The sequence below is a fragment of the Cryptomeria japonica genome, chromosome 7 (assembly GCF_030272615.1).
Source record: "Cryptomeria japonica chromosome 7, Sugi_1.0, whole genome shotgun sequence".
In the NCBI taxonomy this organism is placed as follows: domain Eukaryota; kingdom Viridiplantae; phylum Streptophyta; class Pinopsida; order Cupressales; family Cupressaceae; genus Cryptomeria; species Cryptomeria japonica.
In genome coordinates this window covers 356933038-356949538 of record NC_081411.1, presented here as the reverse complement: position 1 = coordinate 356949538, position 16501 = coordinate 356933038, and the positions used below count along the sequence as shown (strand labels likewise).

The 16501-nt window shown below is 30.7% G+C and overlaps 2 protein-coding genes across 2 annotated transcripts; both read right to left on the bottom strand.

Moving 5' to 3' along the window:
• Positions 1-3283: 3283 nt before the first annotated feature.
• On the bottom strand, positions 3284-4379 carry LOC131857050 (uncharacterized). The gene is made up of 3 exons (XM_059209062.1): positions 4336-4379; positions 4015-4085; positions 3284-3920 (listed from the first exon to the last, which is right to left on the bottom strand). The coding sequence occupies exons 1-3, from the start codon at positions 4355-4357 to the stop codon at positions 3471-3473; spliced, it is 543 nt and encodes a 180-aa protein (XP_059065045.1). The 5' UTR covers positions 4358-4379; the 3' UTR covers positions 3284-3470.
• A 217-nt stretch (positions 4380-4596) lies between these two features.
• LOC131054598 (uncharacterized) lies at positions 4597-11638 on the bottom strand. The gene is made up of 5 exons (XM_057989140.2): positions 11565-11638; positions 7053-7130; positions 5823-6677; positions 5369-5461; positions 4597-4701 (listed from the first exon to the last, which is right to left on the bottom strand). Exons 2-5 carry the CDS (start codon positions 7113-7115, stop codon positions 4597-4599), a joined length of 1116 nt encoding a protein of 371 aa, XP_057845123.2. The 5' UTR covers positions 7116-7130; positions 11565-11638.
• Between the last annotated feature and the right edge of the window lie 4863 nt (positions 11639-16501).

The following is a 16501-nucleotide window of genomic DNA, read 5'->3' as shown; positions in this document are numbered from 1 at the left end:
ACAAGAATACCATCCCCAAGTGAGATTTAGTCAGCTCCCATTAGATTCTAACTTTGACTTAGTCTTACATGTAGATGAATTATTGTCTTTTGATCAAGTTTCTTTCATACCTCTAATAACCTATTGATGACATACCCTTATTATTTGAACTAATGATATTATATATTCAAAAATTCAAGAGAGAATATGAACTTATGAATCATGAAAACTTACATATCTATCTTCATCCTCATATAGCATCAATAAATTTCTCTCTTTTTTTTAAAGAAAGTATTCTCAAATGAAATCCCAAACATATGTAAAATACAATCCATAAAAATCTAAAATATATGAAGTAAACAATCCTCATAAACTTCAAAATATATGTAAAAAAACTATGCATGTATAACTCCAAGATATAAGTAAAAAATCATTAGAGAACTCCAATTCCACTACCCCATTTCAGATTTCTTGAAATCTATTAGGATTTTCAACTGCATATATCTTTCTCTTATTGTTTGAGAATTGAATATTTAAAATTATTTAAATTTACTTGTATTTTCCAATATATACATTCTACTCATATTGTTTGGCCATAACCTACACATTGTACATTACAAGTTTAGATCACATAGATTTGTTCCTTCTACTATTATTATAAGGATCTTTTATATGATATAAGCAACTTCGACCTCCATAAGGTCTAAAAATGGGTTCTTTCTTAATTTTCTTTGGTCTATATGTTTATTCATAAATATTATAGCCTTTGAACCTTGAAACTGAAACTTATTGTTTGTGAACTAAATAAATTTCAACTATAATTAAGTCTTTTTCCATTTCAAATCTTTTTTTCATATCAATATAATGATATTCAACAATGATATTAATTTAAACAATTTACATGTACTTAAAAATCCATTTATGACCATGTTCAAAGTCCTTTGTTGACATGATAATGGCTTTATCTCTAGGCATGGAAGGTTTGCCTCTACAACTTTCTAACATGTGATAAGAATACAAAGAAAGATTAAAGGTCCCATTTACTTCATAAAAGACTATAATAATGTAAATCTAAGGTGGAAGTTTGTAGTCTAATAGATACATATTTTTTCAAGATAGTGACTTTTAAAAAGAAATAACATCATGCTTACCTCATGATTAAGCATGAGATGCTTGCTTCTGCATTTCTCTAACAACGAAGAGAATTGAAAATAAGAAATATTAGCAATTTTCTCATTTGCTTTGTTGACATCTTTAAAATGTTTAAAATTTAAATAGATTGTTTTTGATTAAGATAAGGTGGGTTTTTGATAGGGCCTAAACCCTGCAATGAAAATAGGGAGGTTGTCCAAAGGATAATTAGAAACAACAAAAAACTAAGAGAAATGAAACAACAATACAACCAATTTGCAAAACAACAATCCAATTCAAATAGATTGTTACCATCTTTTTTCTAGTTAAAACTATAATAAGAAAAAGTACTAAGTATTAATAAGAAAAAGTATTAAGTAGTAATAAGCAAAAGTACTACAATATGGAACTATTACATATAAAGTGGGGTCAAAATTTTTAAACCATGGTGGAAAGACTATAAATGGTATCTTGATACACCATTTCATAGCCATAAACCTCATAAAGGTTATGCTTGGATTTCTCCACATTCACATATGGTGAAAAAAATCAATGATAGATAGGCTTTTCATACTATATGACACATGAAAATGTAGATTTAAAACTATTTGGTAGGAATAATTGAGCTATATATTACCTATTTTTCTTGATGTATTATATATCGGGGTATTCCTATTGGCTCCATATTGATTCATTTAATATTTTCTAATTCTTGGTGACCTTTATGTAGGGATTAGGAAACTCTCATAATGCCTTTTTATTTTTTTCCTAGAGCCCAAGGAGCTTGGTATTGTTTTCATGATTTTTTCAAGACTACAATTGAGCCTTTTTCTCCACATACGATTTTATTAGGAGATAGGTCCAAAATTACTACTAAATTTATCAAATATTACACATGCAAATCCTATTTAGTGATTGGAAAGATAATAATTGTGCTATTTTTTGGATGTATTGTTGACATAAATTTCTCCATGTATTTTAAATCTATGATTTATTCTAATGTGTTAATACATAAGTGTAAGATAAAAATATTACACTTGAATTTTCTCACCTATAAGAAGTTCCTAAACATTGGTGTAATGGATTTTATATAGTTGTTAGAACAATATTGACTTCTCCTCCCCTTCAACATGGGTTGGTTAGAACATTAATGGCCATGATGACTCGCATCCTTCCTAGCATAAATCATGTGGTCATAATGTTTATGAACAATCTCAATCATCTCACCAATGTTCAACTTCTCATTTTTTCTCTAGAGAAGCTCTTAATTAGCTTTACACTAGCAAAAATCCTTGTCTTTCCCTATCCATTTCTCTTCTTAGCTATATTACTCATCTTACAAATTATGTGCAAAATAATGAGGGTATTCGTAATAGTACACTTATTGGCTAGAAGCCATCTATTCTTGATATGTGGAAACTAGAAAACCATGACCCACTTCTTGCTCTTGATTGTATAACTACTATTGATTGCATTGTTTTTGTTTCTGAATTTGATATCAAAGATTGAATCTAACTTTAAAATATTAATAAATATATCCACTTTTTCTTGTAATGCAATATATTTAAAAAAATACATAATATATGTTTCACTAAAAAATTAATTAAATATACAATTTCAATTCATATTATTCTTTTACAAATATATTAAAAATATATAGAATAATATATAAATGAATAAACCCATTCAAATATTCTTAGAACCCACATAAAAATAAGTTAATGAAATCATAACTTATGAGGTTTCTCATTCATAAAAACCACGTCAACAGATATACATACAAAAGCACATATATAATGAAACCATGAATTAGGAGGTTCCTCAAGCATAAAAACCTTGTCAATAGATACATATACAAATACATATATAATGAGACCATAGACTTACAAAAACCATGTCAGTAGGTATATATAAATATACACATATAATGAAACCATGACTTATGAGGTTCCTCAAACATACAAACCATGTCAATAGTTATATATAAAAAAATGCATATATAATGAAACAATGACTAACAAGGTTCCTCAAACATAAGAACCATGTCAATAGGTATATATAAAAATGCATATATAATGAAACCATGACTTACAAGTTTCTTCAAACATAAGAACCATGTCAATAAATATATATATAAATACATATATAATGAAACCATGACTTACAAGGTTCCTTAAACATAAGAACTATGTCAATAGATATATAATGAAACCATAACTTACTAAGTTCCTGAAACATATGAACCATATCAATAGGTATATATAAAAATAATAAAGAAAAATTAAACCTCCATGGTTAATCAATAATTGATCTCTTATACTTAGGGTGGGTTAGTTTAGGATACCCTCCAATTTGTTGCCTTAAGAAGGTAAATACCACAGGTCCTCCAATGAAGAAAATATTTCTCTCTCTTCAAAACGCGGATTAGTTATCAATGGAACTTCAGACTCTTCAGACTCTTCAAAAGGCATATCAGCTATCAATGGAACTTCAGACTCGTCAGACTCTTCAAAAGGCGTATTACCTATCAATGGAAATTCAATCTCTTCAAAAGGCATATTTTCTATCAATGGAGGTTTAGGTTCATGAGCCATGATATTCACCTCCTCTCCTTTTATTGATAAGACATTCTGGTTCATTTCATGAGTAGTTTCAGGTATGCTTGTATTTTCTATACCTTGTGAAACAAGAATGCTATCCTCAACTGGGATTTGGTCACCTCCATCTTCACTAGATTCCAACTTTGGCTCAGTCTTACATGGAGATGAATTAATTTCTTCCGAGTGAGTTGCTTTCATACCTCTGATCACCTGTGCATGACATACCCTTATTATTTGAACTAATGATATTATATATTCAAACATGCAAAAGGAGAATGTGAACTTATGAATCAGGAAAACTTACATATCTATCTTCATCTTCATATAGCATCAACAAATCTCCTTTTTGAAGACCATGTTCTCGAATGAAAGCCCCTACAATATGTGTTAAATACAATCCATAAAACTCTAAAATATATGAAGAAAACAATCCTCCATATAAAGCTCCAAAATATATGTAAAACAACTATCCATAGAATTGGACAAAATATAAGTAAAAAATAATTCAGAGAACTCCAATTCTACGACCCCATTTCAGATTTCTTGAGATCTACTAGCATTTTCAATTGCATGTATCTTACTCTTAATGTTTGACAATTGAATATTTAAATTACTTCAAACTTACCTGTATTTTCCAATATATACATTCTAGTCTTATTGTTTGGCCAGAACCTGCACATTATACAGTACAAGATTAGATCACATAAATTTGTTCCTTTTCCTTTTCTTAGAAATATATTTTATAATATAAGCAGCTTCAACCTCCAAAATCTCTACAAATGGTTGTTTTCATTTAAACTTATTGTTTGTAGACTAATTAAGTCTTTTACCATTTTGAATCTTCATATGGATATCATAATATTCAATAAAAACATAATTCAATGAATTACTTGTATTTGAGAATCCAGCTGCGATCATTGTCATGGTCCTTTGCTGATATGACAATGCCTTCCTTCATCTCTAGGCGTGGAAGGTTTGCCTCTGCAGCTTTCTAACATGTGATAAGAATAAAAAGGAATATTAAAGATCCCATTTATTTTATAAAAGTCTTAGAATAGGTAAATCTGAGGTGGAAGCTTGAATCTAATAGATACATATTTTTTCAGTATAGTAATCTATGAAAGAAATAGCATTATGCCTGCATGAGAGGCTTGCTTTGCAATGGAGAGAAATGAAAATAAGAAATTTTAAATTTAAATAGATATATATTTTTTTATTAAGATAAGGTGGGTGTTTGACAAGACCTAAATCCTGAACAAAAACAACAAAGCTGTCCAACGGATAATTAGAAATAGCTAAAAATTAAGATTAATGAAACGATAATACAACCAATTTGGAGGAGAGTAATCCAATTCATGTAAAATATTATCATCTAATTTTTTAATTGAAAAGACAAATAGATTAACGATATTAGATTTTCACAATCAATAAAAATTATTGCTAAATTGTTTCTAAATTAGATTGCATTATAGATTTTTGCATCAACATTTGTAATAGTTAAAAGAAAAATCTATAGCACAATTTAATGCAGAAACAATTTAAAAACAAATAGATTTCAACAAACTCTTAAAACATATTTAAAACAATGACAACACCAAAGACTCTGATCTAAATGTTGTTCTTATAAAATAATATGAAGCCATTTACAATTTACCAACCTTAGGAAGAACTACTCGTCCAAGATTACTAACATCACTAGTTTGCAACTGCTTCTGCAACAACAGTCTCTTTCCTCCATGTGAGATCTGTGTCTAGGTATATCAAAGAAACCAACATGTCAGATTCTAATATATGGCAAGTTATTTGTAAAATCAATAAATATTTTAGTGTTTTAGTTATTGATTTTTTCTGAATTCAATTTTGTAAATATTTGATGTTCAATGTTTCAGATTAAACTCTATGATCCATCATCAGAAAACAAAAGCATTTTCATTTTTAAAAATTTTCTGATGGATCATAGAATTTGATCTAAAATATTAGATATTAAAAAATCTATAGAATTGAATTCAGAAAAATCAATAGCTAGAATATTGTGAACTGTAATATCTCAGTGTCCTTAAATTTATAGAGAAAATACCTTGGTTTCTACTTTAGTGTTTATAGAGAAAATACCTTGGTTTCTACTTCAGTGTTTGCTGGTTGCAGAGAAGCCTGTATAGAGCTATAGATTTTTTCACTCTCATATTTAGAGCCCTTCTTCTCAGAGACCTGATACGAATGATGTTCTTTAGACCTGCAATCCCTTCTTATCTTGGATCTGTGATATCTTCTTGCAAAACTAGATGCCTTCATGTCAATGGTATATGGTTGCATTTCCTTATATGCAATTTGTTGTGTGTACTTTCCATCTGAAGCCTGGTAAGCAAGTTGTGCTCTATCAAAATTTCCTTGAAAGGCCGTGTTCTCATTATGAAACCAATTTGAACTGGCATGCATATTTATTGTAATGGGAAGTGAAGTAGGGTTTTGGAAATTTGGTTTAACACTAATAGATTCTGTCAGTGGTAACAAATGCAAATCTGTGGCTGTTGGTCTAGGAGACTGAGTTAGAGGAATTTGGTATGTGGAATTGCCAGATAAATTTTTTGAAATGGGAAGTGATGTCTGTGGTAACAATGGTATATTTGTGGTTGCTGGGAAAGGAGACTGTATTTGAGGAGTTTGGTAACTGAAATTGCCAGAAAAATTTGTGGAAATGGGAAGTGACGCAGGGTTCTGAAAATGTGGCTCAACAATAGCAGGTTCTAGTTTTGGTAACAATGGAAAATGTGTGTTTACTGATAAATGAGACTGAAACTGAAGAACTTGATGAGAGAGTGGATTCGCATAATTGGCCATTGGAATGTGTGAAAAATCTTCATGTGCGTTCTGTGAAGTTGACCATGGGAGATCAAATTCTTTCTTAACAGTAGATTGTCTGGGATTGACTATACACTCAAGGCCTTCATTCATAGTGTGGAATTTTTCCTGCAGATTCAAAGTGTCTCGATAAGTATAATTTTTTTAAAGATAACATTTCTGTAACACAAAATGGATGAAAGAAGATTATTATAGAAGGGTTTTAAGAAATTAAAATTAAATTTTTAGCATATCAGGGATTTTAATCCCAAGTTCTTTTGCAATTAATTCCAAGTTCATCCAGGGTTTAGTCCCAACATTTATTTACTTTCAACTTTTTCTTAGATATTTTCGAATAAATTTAATTTTGTTAGATAAATATATTTATGATATTATATTGATTAATTTAGATATTCAGTAATTAGCATAATTGACATAACGAACCATTGAAACATGTGAACTATCTTAACGTACTTTTTGAAGAATCAGTAGTCAAAAACCAACCTCATCCTGAGCAATCTGAGTAGAAGATTTGTATTTCCATATAGTCTCAAGACCTCCGTTCATAGTGGTGAATATTTCCTGCAAATTCATAGTCACAGATGGAAAATTTAGAAGATACCCCCATCAAAATAATTATCTTTGTAAGCTAACATTTATATAATCTAGAGGAACTATCTCATTTATGGATGAAAGAAGATTGGTTATAAGAAAATATTAAGAAATTGGAATAAATTATGAATATCTAGAAAAAATATCATGATAATGAAAAGTGTCAGAGAAAAATAATTAGGGGAAGCATATCAGTAGTTGGTATAGCTAGATTTGTGCATCGTTCTGGACTCTGGTAGTAATGGGTGCAAGGGTCAAAACGTACACATTTTAAAGTGTTGTCGGATATCTACTTAAAGATGCATTTAAAGTTGCCAATTCTTATGCACAAATGTCCCACTAGCCCTGCACTATAGGTACCAATAATGGTACGAAAAATGGGACAATTATGGTCCAAAAATGTTAAAAAAAGGGTGGCTAGTGATATATGTGAAACTCCTGAACTATGGATATCCCTATTTTATCAAATGGGAAAAAACTTAAAAAACTCAAATACCTTTGATGGTAGGTTTGTGACAAGAAATCCAGTCCCAGTATCAAGACATCTATGTTATAAATATGGATAACCATTTTCTTTGTGACTAATCATTGATATCTCTACTAAAACATCCATTATATATCTAAACATCCCTCATACAACATAATGGATATCTTGATACAGACAAATAGAACTCAGATACCTTTGATGGTAGGTTTGTGACAAGAAATCCAGTCCCAATATCAAGACATCTATGTCATAAATATGGATAACCATTTTCTTTGTGACTGATCATTGATATCTCTACTAAAACATCCATTATATATCTAAACATCCCTCATACAACATAATGGATATCTTGATACAGACAAATAAAACTCAGATACCTTTGATGGTAGATTTGTGACAAGAAATCCAGTCCCAGTATCAAGACATCTATGTCATAAATTTGGATAACCATTTTCTTTATGTCTGATCATTGATATCTCCACTAAAACATCCATTATATATCTAAACATCCCTCATACAACATAATGGATATCTTGATGCAGACAAATAGATCACTGTCTCCACTAAAACATCCATTATGATATATGAAAGGGATGAATATCTGAAATAACATGCACCAAAGCATTCATATCCCACATACACTATAATAAATTTATTGATACATCAATAGAACTGCTTAACCATTTCTGTAGCGCCTAACATTATAATAACATGTTTTACTAACATATTTATCTTAAAAAATATTGGAGATTCATATTTATAGGTGGATACACATGTTTTGAATTGATCAAACTGGAATCAATCGTCATAGAAAATTGTGCAACCACAAAATATTTCCACTTTCCTAATGATTAGACACTCTACTTGCAAAATGGAGGGAAAGTACTCAAGTATACACCAACGCCGTCTTTCACCGACAGGTTTGACACGTGTTGGAAATTTGTCTCTTAATTGTTTGTCTGTACCATTTTAAGACAGCTGTTAAGTGTCATTACAAATGTTTAAAATATACACCACGCGACTGTATATGAAGTGTAATATATATTGTAAAAAACATTCTATTTTTTTTGGCTTTGTTATGCTATTCATTCTGCAGGTTGTTGTTTGGAGAGGCTCTTTTGAAGGCTGCTACATCAGTTTGAAACGTTTTGGCTCTGTAAGATTTCCCTGTTGGTTTATTCTGAGCACTAGAAATTAGTTTTATAGCTGTGAGATTGCAGTTTTCTTTTGAAGATATAGAGTATTATGTTGGTTTTTATATGTATTATCTTCCAGCTATAACAATAGCTTTATGGGGTTTTGGATATTTTCACTGTAGTCTTCATCATCCATAGCATCTAGATCATGGTTTGCAGGAATGGATTCAAGGATCTATTTTCAAATAACTTGTCCCCACTCTGTTCCTAAGCACCTAGCAGAGCTCTTCCTCAGAGGCTATGTCACTAGAACAATTTGGGACATCCATGACAATCTATTAGTCAACAAGGAGTAGGCAAATATTGTCCCAGATTCCCAGCTTCTATAATGCCATTTATTTGTTAATGCTGAATAAAAATGTTTCCCTTGGTTAAGTTCTAAGATCTAAGTTAGCAAAATAATAAATTTCTTAAAGCTATTGCTTGAGAGCTCATGGTAAATGAAAAACTTGAAATGTATTCAAACACAAAAACCCACAAGCTTTGCACCCAATTCAAATGCTTCGATTCTGCAATATGACTTCATATGGACAATTTCCCTCCTTGCTCCAAAGTAGTATTTTGTGCTAAGTACTTGCATTTTCATCAGATGCCTTCAAACTGTCTGAAGATTCAGCTTTAATGCTGTTGGGCAAGAATTGATCATAGGCATTTGTTTGTCAACAATAGGAGGCAGGGCTAAATTTCCACCTTTACAATCTGATAGGCTCTATGTAAACACTAACAGATTCCTTTTTTCACAGCAAATACAAGTTTCTAGGTCTACACTTTTACTTATCTATTGTTTTAAGGAAAAATTAAATCCAAAATGACTATCTCTACTGCTGGCAGCCATGCTTTGCTGGCTTTTAGCTAAATCCATCTTGATAGTTTATCAACCTGTTGTGCTCAACGTTTCACCAGACTAATGTAAACAGCTGGCAGGTTGAACAGAATATGCTGCCTACTTATTGTAGATAAATTTTAATTTTCAAAAAAGAAAAATAAATACAAATATTTTTTTTAAAAACTCAACTTTTTTATTACAAATATTTTCATTCATTTCCTTTGCAATTGATCGACAACAGTTGTACTTTGCATATACGATTTTCTGTCAGAGACTAGAATAGCAATTACAAAGGCTATGGAGTTTTGCCTTTTCAACGTGTCTCTTGGCAACATGACAAATGGAATGTTCACTTTCCAGTAAAAGGGCACATCATTGATGATGTTTCTAATTCTCAGTTCTACCTATCATCTGGGAAAACGATGACAATAAGCCTATAACCAATAGTAGGGACACACAAGAGCTAAATGACTCTTAGTATCTAGTGAATGCCTTATAGTTGAATTTATGGGTCAGATGTATAACAAAGTTTGGCAGTGCTGTTAATTTTTCTTGTATATGTAATCAACATTTGTTATTTTTGATGCTCGACCCTTCTGCAGATTAGAGGGGGGTTGAGATGCTAAATATTTTCTAGGACTTATTTTCAAAGGCTTTTATACTTTTTGATTTTATGTTTTATGAAAGTAGGCATAAGAATACCAAGGAGAAGAAGAGAACTCCATACCAGCAAGAGCTGCTACAACTAATATTACAGTGAATATCAAATTTTCTATACTGGTCTGATTTTTCCCCATTATTTATTTTTTGAATCTACTATATTTAATTGGAAACATGTAGAACTTTTGTAGATATTAGATAGATATGGAGAACAACTGAATAGATCTGATGAAGAAGTAAAAGCTGAAGCTGGTGTGTACAGTAAAGCTGGTTGGGATAAAAATTGCTAGATTGTATTCAAAGATACTCTTTAAATACTGTCCTATATCTATCCAGCAAGGTGGCTATTTTTTTTATGCCTCCTAGTTTTTTGGGTATTTTGTTCAACTTTCTCATACTTTTGTAAACATTAGAACAACATCTTAAACTCAAGTAATGGCAGAACAGTTACACTATGTCAACACAATTTCATTGTCATCTAAATTTGCTCACAAATTCATCTTCTTATCATTCATTAATCCCTTCTATAAAATCTTTTTATTTCCAGCACACTAGATTTTGTTTCAAGACAACTGCAGCAATTTAGCAAGTATGCCAATTTTCCTGACTATTATATTCTCCTTTTTCTTCACCGTACCACATTCTTAAATTTTCCATTATATCTTTTATGGGGAAGCTGGTAGCGCAACGAAACAAATCATATATTGCTATTCCTCTTTTATTAAGAGCTGCTTCAAACTGTGAAATTATGACGCACCAGCAATTAGAGAAATTTTTATCAACACTGAAATACTTCCTAAGACCTAAAATTCAAAGTCTGGTCCAATAGAGGAGTGACTCTTCCATTAAGAGTTTGTGGATTCAACAACCATCTTTTCACTTCATTGTGAACAACGTAAACAAAAGACTGATAAAAATCCTATGAATCGATCAATCAATTGCAGAAGTTATTAATAAATACAGAAGAGATTTGACAAAGACAGAAGAAATCCAGTAAGAACTTACTGAAGAGATTTGATAAGCTGTGATATGGAAAGCCCGCTGAAATACTTCTGAAAAAAAGATTTTTTTTGTTTCTGAAACAAAAATCCACCGAGATAGCGTACATGAAATAGACTCGAGAACCGAAAACAAAGAATAAATACAGAAGAGATTTGACAAAGACAGAATAAGGTGTAATATTCTGAAAATTTTCTGAAACGAAAATCCACCGAGCGTACATGAAATAAACTCACCTGCAAATTGCCGGGATTCTGGCTTCTTCGGTTCTTGAGTGAGCTACTTCCCCAGAGCAAAAAGAAGGAAGGAACAAATAGCCTTTCTTGTAATGAACGACGTAAGCGAAAGTGTGTAATAGCTTTGTCAAAATCTCAAGCTGGTGGTATGGTCGATGAATCAAATTGAACTCCCACTTATAGTGAAGTTCAGTTTAACAGCTCTTAATAAACTGAACTCGGTCACAACACTCATTCTCAAGACAAAAGCTGATGACTAGATTATAGCTGATGTGAGAATAACATAGTCTGAGACATAACTCTGTAATAACATTGCTTTTATAACGTCTAGTTTAACCATATAATTAGAGCCAAAATAATATAATAATAATGTTATCTTATAGCATCTAGTGTAACCGTATAGCTTGAGATAGGTCTAACAATATAATAAAAAATATTATTTTGTGCTATTTTCTTGTTAATTTTTAATTCCTGTGAAATAAGAACAGTTTGTAATGTTGAGATTTGCAATGTTGAGATTTGTATGAGAATATCTACATTTATTACTTTTAAGATATTATTACTTTTAAGATATTATTAGTTTAAGATAAGATCGTCGTTTTTTAAAATAAAGATATTTTAGTTCTAATTTTGATTTGCAATTAATAAATTTTTATTTTTATCTTTTTATATGAAAATAAAATAAAACTTAATATTAAAATAGTTAAATATATTTATTCACTACAATTGTAAAATATAAATTACATTTTTTCATAAATAAAATTATATATATATATATATATATATATATATATATATATATTCACTAATATATATATATTATTTTAATAGATAATATTATTAATAGAAAATTTTGATGGTTTAATTAAAAGTTAGATTTTGATTGTTTAAATAAAAGACTCTTCTAACAAGACGGTTATTAATATTCTTTTCATTCTAGTTAGTTATTATAATTAATTTTTTTACTCCACTTGCAGAGCCGAACCCAAGACTATAAACATTATCCGAATATTCCATAATATTCGGAATGGTAAGTGAGGCTGTACATGCACGACTATGATTGTGAGCTGTAAGTGACTGGTTAACTTTTCGATTTTCCAGCAAGTAAAAACAGAAAAAATTAAGCATTGAAGAACGTTTTATTTTAATTTTGTATATAAATTTATAATTTTTCTAAATTATTTCTTTCATTAAATTATATATAGTTTATTTTAAACAATAGTTAACATATTTATTTTAATTAAAAAATATATTAGTCTATTTAATTTAATTTTTTAAAAAAATCTTTTAGGTAAGAGATAGGAGAACTATTTAATGTGGTTTTTAAATTTAATCTAATTATATGTTCAATTTTAATTTTAAGTTATATAATAAAATAAAATTCGAACTTAAAATCTAAAAATCAAATTGTATGTTCAATTTTAATTTTAAGTTATATAATAAAATTATATGTTCAATTTTAATTTTATTTTATATAAATAAAATTCAAACTTAAAACTTAATTATATGTTCAATTTTAGTACAACTTGAGTTAGCCTAGTGGTGGAGAACTTGTGCTCTTGAAAGAGAGGTCACAAGTTCAAATCCCACAAGGGGTAGGGTATGTACACCTTATTGGTTTTGACCCATTACCTATAAAAAAAAATTATATGTTCAATTTTAATTTTAACATATAATAAAATAAAATTTAAATTTCAAATCTAAATTAAGAGTTATGAACAAAGAATATAGCTTTTTTATTATTATTAGGGTGATACGCCCATTATTCTTTATACTTCCTCTCCTACAAACGAAATGATAATTTACATACACTATCTCAACATGCTTAACAAGAAATGCATTAGATCCATCAAGAAATGCATTAGATCCATCAATATGAAGAGGTAAATTCATTAGATCCATCAATATGAAGAGGTACACGATCCAATATGAAGAGGTACAATGGTGCAATCTTGCATTGGGCATCTACCCTTCTACCCTTCATGTTGTTTATCTTGACAAGTAATGCATTAAATCTATTTCCAGTGCATCCATCAATGTGAAGAGGTACAATGGTGCGAAGTGCATTAAATCCTTTCAAGTGAAGAGGTACAATGGTGCAATGTTGCATTGGGCATCTACCCTTCTACCCTTCATTCTTTGAGATGAATTACTTTAGAATTCCATCTCCAATTCTCCAATGGTGGTGTTTGTAATATGATTGGGTTATCTTTGAAGGTTTCATAGGCCTAGACCATAATTGTGACTATTTACCCTAAAATATGTAGCTATCGAGGGAAAAGATTCAAACCGTTTATAATTATTGCATACTTTAACCATGGACAATTCCTATAAACTAAGGGAAAAGATTCAAACCATTTATAATTATTGCATACTTTAACCATGGACAATTCCTATAAACTAAACTAAAATATAGACTTGTTTAATGTGTTTTCAATGATCCTATTATAGCTTTATAGTTTATTATTATATTATTAATTGTCAAATAAATAATAAAATTTGTACAATTTTTATTTATATTAATTTATTTCATGTTGGAATTATATATATATTTTAATTATGCTCTATATCTCATAGGTAATTTACCATCATGTTGGCAATTGACACTCATCTGGTGGTTTTTGGTGGTTTTCAGTGGCTGAATATTGGTTTAGGGTTGTCATTAATGGCAACTCTTCATGGAGATTCGATTTGGTGATCATATTTTTTCTTATCTAGAAGTAAGTGTTAACTAGTATTTCAGGAAGAACAGAGCATTTTTGGGTCCGAAAGCTTTCTGGTTATTGCGGTGCATTGAAGTGTGTTTGGGATGATTGGGCCGATATAGACACATCATTCTATTATTGTTTTGGTGATCCACACTTAACTTTTTGAATCCTGTCAAGCCGACATGTGACTGCATGTTACACCTTAAGGCTGATATGGTAAATGATCTATTTTGTGGTTGCCAATATATAAGTTTGGTGTGGGTGATCTTTTTGACATATGGTGTGATTGTATACGAGTGATAGGTGATCGAGAATCTATTTTTGCTTAGTTTCACATGTGCATTCTTGATTAGATAGCTGACTGAGACAAAGTACAGGGTAGAACTGAGCTGAACAGAAAAGGTGATCCAGTCAGTGTATTCAACACTCAATTGGAACTCATCCAAGCATTGCAGATGCTATTTTAGAGTTAAATTATTTTAATTCATCACTATATCAACTTTGTAAGTCGGTGAGACTTCCCTGAGGGTTGTAGCCTTCCGAGTTATTGTAATTGAGTAGTGAGCTCTAGGAAGTGTGCTTGAATTCCTGTGCATTCCCATTTTGTAATATTTTTTTTCTACTAGCCATAGTGGAATAATATTGTGGGTTCAAATCCTACCATGGTTTTTCCCATTTGGGTTTCCATGTAAAAATACCGGTGTTATGATCTTGTGGTTGTTTGTTTCATGTTTCAACATTTCAGTTTTAAGTGTTTGCATCTGGTGGCTAAAAGTTAAGTTTGAAAATCTGATAACTGGTAGATCACTAATTCACCCCCCCTCTTAGTGATCCCTAATTCCAACACATCAATGGGATGATGATGGGATGGTGCATCATGCATTGCGGATGTATTAGAAATATTTATTCATTTTGTTGTATTAGGAATATTTATTCATTTTTCTTGTATTTTCCTACTATTACTTGTGGGTTTTGGTGTGCATGTCTATATTTGGAGGGGGTCTAGAGGGACCATTTATCCTTCAACCATGTTTTTTGTGTTGATAAGGCCTTATGATTTAAACATGAAAATCTCATTTTTTAATTTAATTTTAAAAAGAATGGCTTATCAAAATATGAGCTTTCAATGAGGACATCACTTTTCAATTGAGTACGTTTATTCATCACACCATAGAAAGTGGGATTTGATCTTCTAGAAAAGATCCTACTAGTATGATGAATTTATGAATTTATCTTCTTTATTAGTATGACTTATTTATCTTTGTTTTAATCCATGAAGTTTTTGAGACCAAAAATTACTTAATTCTATGCATTTGATCCTATAGAAGGATCTCTTCTAGAATACTATAATTTATCTTTCATCCTATAGAGACTAGAATTTATCTTTGATCCTCTAGAAGAGATTCTTCTAGAATACTAGTATGATAAATATTTATCTTCTTTATAATCCATGAATTTTTGGAGATAAATTATTTAATTCATCTCTCTTTAATCCTTTGGAATCCCATGGATTCTTTTCTCTCACCTCATGGTGGAAAGGAATGTAAGTATTTATAATAAGATTTTTTCAAACACATTAAAAGCTTTTTTTTGAAAAAGAATACTTGAATGCTTGAATGCTCTTGAATTTTTGATCACATGTAAACTTCCCACTCATCCAAAATTTTCAACTTATCCAAATGAGAGGGAAAATGCAACTTAAATACATTTAATTAGGGTTTAATGAAACCGATTTTTTTCACAGGCCGACATCGAGGAAGTTTTCCTGCTCACTACACAACCTACAATGCATGCTCAAGAAAGGTCTTGCCCTGAAATAGGGTAGGAACAGGGGCACCATTCCCTTGTCCTACCCCTTTCTCCAAGGCAGAGTGTAGACAAGGTGGTTCGGAGGCCAAGGGAGAAGCAGATTCTGAGGGTTGAGCAGTCTTCGGTCTTCGATCAGGCTGGGGGATTCAATTTCGTATGCGTGAGGACCCTAATGCGGTCTAAAATTGCCAGGGTCGCAATTTTATGACACTACACAAGGCAACCCTCAATTCCCTAAGTTTCATGATACTACCATCCCTCCATCTACACAAGTTAAAGCTTCCATATCCTCCTTCATCACACCATCCTTGCAACCCAAAACATGTGAAGAGCTTGTTCTAGATCATGCTAGCATCAATTACTCTCCACCTCAAGATCAAAGCATCCCTCCTCAAAATTCAAGTCTACCCTCTACTCCAT

Excerpts from the sequence above, each read along its gene's own strand:
- LOC131857050 (XM_059209062.1), bottom strand. The coding sequence starts at position 4,357 with ATGTATATATTGGAAAATACAG. Across the intron at positions 4,086-4,335 it reads GTATATATTGGAAAATACAG|GGGCTTTCATTCGAGAACAT; the intron begins GTAAGTTTGAAG and ends CACATATTGTAG. Across the intron at positions 3,921-4,014 it reads ATGAAGATGAAGATAGATAT|GTGATCAGAGGTATGAAAGC; the intron begins GTAAGTTTTCCT and ends TGTCATGCACAG.
- LOC131054598 (XM_057989140.2), bottom strand. The coding sequence starts at position 7,115 with ATGAACGGAGGTCTTGAGACTATATGGAAATACAAATCTTCTACTCAG. Across the intron at positions 5,462-5,822 it reads ACACTGAAGTAGAAACCAAG|ACACAGATCTCACATGGAGG; the intron begins GTATTTTCTCTA and ends TGATATACCTAG. Across the intron at positions 4,702-5,368 it reads GACGAGTAGTTCTTCCTAAG|AAAGCTGCAGAGGCAAACCT; the intron begins GTTGGTAAATTG and ends ATCACATGTTAG.